The following is an 8,887-nucleotide window of genomic DNA, read 5'->3' as shown; positions in this document are numbered from 1 at the left end:
GCCTTCCTCATCTGTGGTTTCCCCTCTTTTATTCTTAGCAATGACAAATTTGGGTATATTTTTTTCCTCCTCCGACTTAAAAACATACATAAGTGAAAACACATATACCATCAATGCCTGACGTACATAAATAAGAACACAGACCTTCAGTGCCTAATAAATGCCTTATAAAATCTTCTTATATAAAAAATGAATAAAACAGCCTACATTCTATTTTCATTTAAATAATCATTACTCCATCTAACAAATAAACTAATTAAAGTAAAAATTATATATAAAAGAAAAAATATTATTTAGAAAGCAAATTATATCTAAAAAAAGAAAAAGTTACACGCATCCAATTCTAACATTCATATTCTTAAAATCTTAAACTCGTTTAGGTCTGTTGCATAAATATCTAATGCTGCCTCCCTTTCTCTTTTTGTCAACTGGGTTATTACAATCAAATTTCTAATTCTTTTAACAATACTTTCAAAATAATTATTTTATCTATTTTTATTTTGAAACCATTCATAAAATTTCCCCCAGATTTTATAAAATTCTGAATCTTCTTTATCTTTAATTTTCATTGTAAGCCTATACATTTCAGCACAATCCATAATCTTCCTTAACACTTCTCTTTCTGTTTAAGACATTTCCAAAATGTGTTGTAGTTTCTCACACTAACTTGATTTTAGGGGGGGGGGTACAAACACCAGGAAATTATGTGTATAGTTGTAAAGGAAAGAGAAGCTGTTTTATAAGGATCCTTTATAGTCATGCAGATGAAGCTATTCAGTATAACACTGTACAAGAGAGTCGGAGTGGAATTGACTGGGATTCCGGGAGGGGAAGATAGGAAAGACAAATCCTAAATAAAATATATCAGAGATTGCTATTGGCAATATATTTTGGGAGCAGGCATGAGAATAAGTTGTTGTCTTGCAGCTGTACAGAAGTATGTTGCCCAGCAACCCTAGGCAGGAGTGCCATTGGCAAGGGATGATGGGAATTGTAGTGCAGCAGCAACTGGAGAGTGTTTGATAGAAGGTCTAACAATGGTTCTCAACCTTTCTAATGCTGCGATCCCTTAATACAGTTCCTCATGTTGTGGTGTCCCCCAACCATAAGTCTAGTGCCAATTCTCCCAACAGAGCTTTAAGCTGATTGGCAGGAAGGTCAGAGGGACACTCCCACTGTAAATGCCTGATTGGTCGGATTGTAAAAATATGTTCCAAGGCGCCAGAATAGAAGCTTTAGTTCCTAACACCATGGGAAATTTGTCTTTTCCCATGGTCTTAGGCGACTTCTGTGAAATGGTCATTTAACCCCCAAAGGGGTCCTGACCCCCAGGTTGAGAATCACTGGATAGAAGGAGTAGGGAACTGGACTCTGACCAGAGTCTAGGATAGATACTTGTAGTTTGGAGTTGGCAGGAGACTTTCTGGTGGGGTTTGTTCATAAATTAGCCCTTAAAGAGATTATAAGATGTGGTTAAGGAACCACTTAATATTAAAAGGGGTTAGGAATGCTGCCTATTTGTCACTCCGCATCCTGGCAGCTGCTCACATTGAGCTAAGCGGTTTGCTTCCCAGTAGCCAGCATCTTGGCCATTGTGACAGCGGCAGCGAATACAGGATCTGATCCAGACGGTATCTCCAGCAGGAATAATATTGCGTTGGCTCAGTTTGGTTCTGTGGGGGGAAAAGTATTTTCTCAATGTTTCACCAAGATTTATCAAGAAGATAAGAGAAAACAACAGAGATCATCAGTCTGCTCTCACTAGGTGAGTGATGGCAAACCTTTTTTCCCTCGGGTGCCAAAAGAGAGAGTGTGTGTGTGTGCGTGCTATCGCACATAGGTGAGTGCCCACACTCATAATTCAATCTCTGGGGAGGGCAAAAAGCGCTTCCCCCATCTCCCTGGAGGCCCACTGGAGGCTGGAAAAGTCCTGTTTCCCAACTTCTGTTGGGCCCAGTAGGCTTGTGTTTTGCCCTCCCCAGGCTCCAAAGGCTTCCCTGGAGTCAGGGAAGGGTAAAAATGCCCCTCCGGGGCTCTCTGGAAACAAAAAACACCCTCCCAGAGCCTCTGTGTGAGCCAAAAATCAGCTGGCCAGCAAAAACATGTATGTTGGAGCTGAGCTAGGGCAATGGCTCGTGTGCCAGCTGATATGGCTCCACGTGCCACCTGTGGCACCCATGCCATTGGTTTGCCATCACTGCACTAGGCCATTCTAAACCAGAGGTCTTCAAACTTGGTGACTTTAAGACTTGTGGACTTTAACTCCCAGATGCTGGTTGGAGAATTTTGGGAGTTGAAATCCACAAGTCTTTTTTTAAAAAAATTCTTTATTAAAGATAGAACAACACCACAGTACAAAGTAGAAGTCATAAAGGAAAAATTTAAACATGGAGAATATATGAGGGGATAAGCAAACATACAGATATATTGTTTTTGCCTTAGATCTTACTATAATAAAAAGGGGAAAAGTAAAAAGGAAGAATAGAAAAAGAGAAGGAGAAGAGGAGAAAAAAAAGAAAAGAAGAAAAAAGAATGAAAAGTAAATGTACGTATATACAACCGGGACAGGTCTTAAAGTTACCAAGTTGAGGTCCCCTGCTCTAAATGCAGCTTGCAGGAGTTATCAAAAACAAAATGGGTTTACTATGTGGCATAGAAAAGGCAAATACAGGTAGTCCTCACTTTAATGGCCACGAATGAGGCCTGGAATTATAGTCAGTTGGGGTCATTAAGCAGATCACCATGTGATCTTGGCTCAATTTTACAACTGCTTTTGTGATGCTCACAAAATGAATCACCCCAGCCATTAGGTTTGTTATTAAGCAAATCCTTTTGTAATTGACTTTTTTTTTGCCAGAAACCAGCAAAAAACACCACAAAGAGGGAAAAAAAAAGCAAATTGCAATTATACACTCACAGGATGCTGCAACAGTTTAGAAATACAAGCCAGTTGTCAAGCACCCAGAATGTGATCATCTGACCACAGTGTGTATGTATGCAACAGTCATGTGTTCAAGGATGAGTTTGTCATAACTGGACAATTGTGATGACTGCCTGCATACCCAGATTTTGGAACATAAGTAAGAGTGTAACTTTATAGTACTGTACTTACATTAGTCACAGAAATCTAATTCATTCTTTACATTTTCATTAGGGCATCCTTCAAAGAGGAAAGCAAGCGCCATAGCCCAGTGGTTTGTTTGTTTGTTTATTTATTTATTGGATTTGTATGCAACCCTACTCCGAGGACTCGGGGCGGTTCACAACACATCAAACAATTCCCAAGTATAAATCTAAAAGTCCAATTAATTTTACTAGAAAAACTTTAAAACTCTACTAACATTTAAAATAATTCATTCCCATTCATATCGCAAAACATACTACATTTGGTTACTTGGGAATGGCACACCTTTCCCTTAATTTAGAATAGAATAAGACTAGACTAGACTAGAATAGAATAGAATAGAATTTTATTGGCCAAGCGTGATTGGACACACAAGGAATTTGTCTTGGTGCATATGCTCTCAGTGTACATAAAATAAAGGTTCATCAAGAATAACAAGGCACAACGTTTAATGATAGTCCAGGTACAAATAAGCAATCAAATCATATTAGGAACCAGTCAATATAAATTATAAGGGTACAAGTAACAAAGTTACACTCATGCAGTCATTTGTGGGAGGAGATGGGTGATGGGAACGATGAGAAGATGAATAGTAGTGCAGACTTAGGAAATAGTTTGACAGTGTTGGGGGAATTATTTGCTTAGCAGAGTGATGGCGTTTGAGAAAAAAGGTTCTTGTGTCTAGTTGTTCTGGTGTGCAGTGCTCTATAGCAGTGTTTTTCAATCAGTGTGCCGCGAGACATGGTCAGGTGTGCCACGAAAAAGGAAGCTCAGGTTCCAGTCTCGCAACTTTTTGCTGAGAGAGTGAGAGAGAGAGATAAATGAGCAAAAAGGAGAGGGAAAAAAAGAGAAATGAGAAAATGATTGAGACAGAGAATGAGAGGCAAGAGAAACGAGAGAGAGAAGTGACTCTTGATTTAAAGCATATGATAGAAAGCACCCAAAGAATAAGAGACAAACCCCCCCAACCCTCACCTGTTTTTGGAAATGGTTCAAGAGTGTACACACACACACACACACACACACAAGGGTGGGGAGGAGACAGGGATGGAAAAGGAGAGGAAAATGTCTTAGGGTGTCATTTTGGTTGGTGGTGTGCCCCAGGATTTTAAAATGTAAAAAATGTGCCGCGGTTCAAAAAAGGTTGAAAATCACTGCTCTATAGCATCGTTTCTCACCTTCCTTGCAGATGGGGCAGCAGTGGCCTTTCTCAGAGATGGGATTGACACACGGTGGAGGGGCGCAGTCTGCTATCAGGCAGCGGGCAATTCCATCCAAGTCACACGAACACTGCTCGCATTCGGAAGGCTGTGGAAGGGGAAAGCAAAAGTTTGCAATCACTCCTCTATGTGCACAACAGCAATGGAAGAATTTATTCCCAAGCTGTGCCTATTCTGTGTAATACTTTGCAACATGCATATTCTTACAGACTGGCCCAAAACTTATTTTGAAGGTTATTTGTGCAGTGTCATACTGTAGAGTTGCCTTCTGGGCAAACCACCCTCCTCTTTTTCTTCATTCTCTGAGTCTTTTAGCACACTGCACAAACAGTTCACTATCACTGCAGTCACATAGTATTTACAAGAGGTAATTAGTCCCCTTTAAACAAAAACTTGACAGAGGTTGATAGAATGACTGATTTTCAGTATTGATCTCATGCTTAAGCAACTTCATTCTTGCTTAATCACACTTCCCTTTTGAGGTCCTGCTGAAATCTCTTCCAGAATGAGTTTTTCTATAAAGCATTAAGAATAAGAGGCTGCCATGTTGCTACTGGGATCCTCCCAGCTGAAGAACCTCATATTTGTGCCCAACCTGCCATCCATAGTGCCACGGCAACAGGGTTGGGTTTTTTTAAAAGCATGTGTTATGCAAGCAAGTGGAATAAATACAGAGATTTATTTGACAGAGATTCTTCTCCATAAGTGATACATTTTGCAAGTACAGTACTGTACTTCCACATTCTTTCTGCAATTTTGTAACACTTGCAAACGTTTTCATAGGATTCACAATATTAAGATGAAACCAATAGAGGGCATCATACATTCAGATTGGCTTCAGTTTTAGGAGAAATGCAAGCCTCCAATAGGGTCTCTCTAGCTCAGTGATTTTCAACCTTTTTTGAGCTGCGGCACATTTTTTACATTTACAAAACCATGGGGCACATTGAAGGGGAGAGGGTGGCTAAAAAAGTTAGGACAAAAAAATTCTCACTCTCTTCCTCCCTTTCACTCTATTTCTCTCTCCCTCTTTCTCTCCCTCTTTTTTCTCTCCATCCCTCTTTCTTTCTCTCTTCCTTCTTTCCTCTTCTTTGCTCTCTTTCTCTCTCCCTCCCTACCTCCCTCTATATCTTTCTCTCTCCCACCTTCCCTCCCTCTCTTTCTCTCTCTTGCTCTCTTGCTTTCTTTCTCTCTTGTTCTCTTTCTCTCTCTCACTTTCTTTCTTGCTTGCTTCCTCTCTTGTTTTCTTTCTCTCTCTTGCTCTTTCTTTCTTTCTTTCTTTCTCTTGTTTTCTTTCTCTCTCTGAGCTTCGCGGCACACCTGACCATGTCTCACGGCACACTAGTGTGCCACGGCACACTGGTTGAAAAACACTGCTCTAGCTATTACTACTATTATATAGTAGGGAAAAAAACAAATTTCTGATTATGCAGGTAAAGATTGTGGTAAGGAATTTCAGATCAGGATGTACTAAACACCAATGGCGGTGATGCCCTCCAGGATCCTATGATAGGATCTGCACTTTAATATTCAACAAAGATGTTACTGTTAGTTTAAATCCATTATATCTCTAGTAGCAAAGCCTACCACTAGTGTTAGGAAAGCCAAACTAATGATAATAAATATAAATAAGTAACAATCAACTTGATCTTATTCTCAATCCTCTTGTGCCCTTCCTGCCAGCTACCATGTTTACTTAAGATTAAATCCTCACATAGTTCTTCCTTGTATTAAATTCCTTCTCCAATGGATCATCAAATGGTTATATAAACTCACACCTCTATTGAACTGTTGAAATAATTTCAGTTGGTCACATGGACATTATAAGCCTATTTGCCCAAAAACACAATCAGAATTATAAAAAAATCCTACTCATTAAGGAGCCAGAGAGGAAAATTAATGAGAAGGGAAATACTGTAATTATTTTTGGTGAACTAGGCTCTGTCTGCTCACTGCAAGAATAGTCTCTTAAGAACACTCAACAAAATTGACAGCAAGGACCGTATCTGCTCGCTGTCCAGTTATGAGGATGGGTCCTTACTTCTTGGGATTGAGTCACGTGCCATTATCAGATGCAGAGAACCCAGGAGTAGAACAGGGTTCGATCTTCCACCCCAACACCTTAGTCTAGACCTGTTTTATTGAGGAATTAGAAAGAAGAGGTTTCTTAAAAAATCAACAGGCCAAAAGTAAAATAAAGACTTTGTTGCCCGTACAGTAGAAACAATTGCTGTTTATTCAACTATCCTCTAATTCTCAGTCAGGACCTAAATCGCTTTGGTACCTTCTTTCTGGCTGCTGCTAAAATAACAACAACAACAACAACAACAACAACAATAATAATAATAATAATAATAATAATAATAATAATAATATATTCCAGCGACCAGTTAGGTCCCACAGAGTTGGCCTTCTCCGGGTCCCGTCAACTAAACAATGTCATTTGGCGGGACCCAGGGGAAGAGCCTTCTCTGTGGCAGCCCCAACCTTTTGGAACCAACTCCCCCCAGATATCAGAGTTGCCCCCACCCTCCTAGCCTTTCGTAAGCTCCTTAAAATCCACCTCAGTCGTCAGGCATGCGGGGAATTGACACTTTCCCTCCCCCTAGGCTTATAAAATTTATGCATGGTATGCTAGTATGTATGGTTGGTTTCTAAATTGGGGTTTTAAAATTAACTTACATTTTAGATTTGTTTACATTGCATTATTATTGCTGTGAGCCGCCCCGAGTCTGCGGAGAGGGGTGGCATACAAATCTGATTAATAAATAATAAATAATAAATATTAGATTTGTATGCCGCCCCTCTTTGAAGACTGGGGCGGCTCACAACACAAAATTGTTTGCAATGTCTTTTAAAGAGGTGAGTTGTCAGGCCAAAGGACTTCGTTATTTATTTTATTTTATTTATTAGTTCAGGTTCTGTGCCGCCCATTCCCTAGGCAGGACTTGCTGGCCAGGAGGAGCTGGGCAAAGATGCATTACCAATAGCTGAATAAAACTAGACTAAGATTTGGGGGGTGGGGCTGGAAGATCAAAGCCTGTTCTACTCCTGGGTTGCCTGTCCCTGAGAATCGTGTGAAAGTAAGAGTCGATTCTCCAGAGGTGGGCTGCTAGGGTGAGTGAGGCGTGCTCGCCCCCGTGGCTCTGAGTGCCAGCGGAGTCCGGCGCAATTCTGCTACTGCACCTGGGCAGGGAGCGAAATCGCGCGCGGAGACGCCCAGGTGCAGTAGCAGAATTGCGCCGGACTCCGCTGGCACTCAGAGCCACCGGGGCGAGCACACCTCACCGTTCCACCTTAGCAGCCCCCCTCTGCCTCCTCCCCCCCGCGATCGTTCGCTTGCCTCACCTGGAAATGCCGCCCCAGGTCATAAACCTGTCCCCGGTACTCGCAGCCGACCCGTTCGCAGCGCGGGCAGCAGTCGCCCGGGTAGTGGCTGATGTGAAGGCAGGTGGGCGGCAGAGCGTCGCAATCCAGGCGGGCGCAAACCGATCCTTCCGCCGTGCACTCGCACTGGGCGCACCGGTCACTCTCCGGGACATACCACTCCCCTAGGAAGTACAGGCTCCCGTTGGCCTCGCAAGTCCTCAGCGGCCCCGCCAGCCCGGGCCGAGTCCCCGCAGCCAGCAGCAACGCCAGGCTCAGCCAAGGAAAGGGCATGGCTTGAAAACTTCCCCGGGCGGCTGGGCAGAGAAGCGGATGGAGAAAAGCTCCCCGTCTTCCCGAAGACCGCTTTTCTCCAGGCAAAAAAAAAAAGGACCCAGCCCCGCGGCTGACAGACAACCTGGTCGGCCCTGCGCTTCTCTTCTGCCCTTTGTACAAGCCGCCCGGCCCGGAGTGAAACCCGAGCGCCTCTTCCCCCCCAAAAAAGGAGGGAGGGCGGAACCTTGGAGGTGGGAGGGGCAGAAGCATTGCACACATACACACAGACACAGTGAAGCGAGAGCGAGAGAAAAACACACTTGCCAGACTGGTCCCGCGCTCCACCCCGCCTTCGCAGCCCCCCCAACCCCCCAAACTTTCCACCCAACCCCCCAAACGTCCCCCCAACTTCCCCCATCCACCCCCAAACTTTCTCCCACACTCCCCCCAAAACTCCCCCAACCCCCCCAACTTCCCCCATCCAACCCCCCCAACTTCCTCCAACCTTCCCCCCTCCAACCTCCCAACCTTCCCCCAACCCCCCAAACTTTTCCCCAACTTCCCAACTCCCCCCAGCTTACCCCTCCAGCCCCCACCCTTCCCCCTTCCAGCCCCCAATCTTCCCCCCAACCCCGCAAACTTTCCCCCAACCTCCCAACTCCCCCCAGCTTACCCCTCCAGCCCCCACCCTTCCCCCACCCCCAAAACTTCCCCGCAATCCCCCCAAACGTCTCCCACCTCACGAAACTTCCCTCCCCCACCTCACCAATTTCCACCCCAACTTCACCAAACCTCCCTCCCCCCCACCAAGCTCCCCCCTCACCAAGCTCCCCCCCCTCATCAAACTTCCCTTCCCAACATCACCAAACATTTCCCCCCTCACAAAACTCCCCACTTCACC

The 8,887-nt window shown here is 43.9% G+C and overlaps 1 protein-coding gene across 1 annotated transcript; it reads right to left on the bottom strand.

The window, feature by feature from the left end:
• Positions 1-12: 12 nt before the first annotated feature.
• Positions 13-8,158, bottom strand: LOC139163838 (von Willebrand factor C domain-containing protein 2-like). Its single transcript, XM_070745034.1, has 3 exons — positions 7,693-8,158; positions 4,303-4,432; positions 13-1,673 (listed from the first exon to the last, which is right to left on the bottom strand). The coding sequence occupies exons 1-3, from the start codon at positions 8,002-8,004 to the stop codon at positions 1,663-1,665; spliced, it is 453 nt and encodes a 150-aa protein (XP_070601135.1). The 5' UTR covers positions 8,005-8,158; the 3' UTR covers positions 13-1,662.
• Between the last annotated feature and the right edge of the window lie 729 nt (positions 8,159-8,887).

The sequence above is a fragment of the Erythrolamprus reginae genome, chromosome 3 (assembly GCF_031021105.1).
Source record: "Erythrolamprus reginae isolate rEryReg1 chromosome 3, rEryReg1.hap1, whole genome shotgun sequence".
Classification (NCBI taxonomy): Eukaryota; Metazoa; Chordata; class Lepidosauria; order Squamata; family Dipsadidae; genus Erythrolamprus; species Erythrolamprus reginae.
Note: the sequence above shows the minus strand (reverse complement) of the source record. Positions and strands in the feature narration are given on the sequence as shown.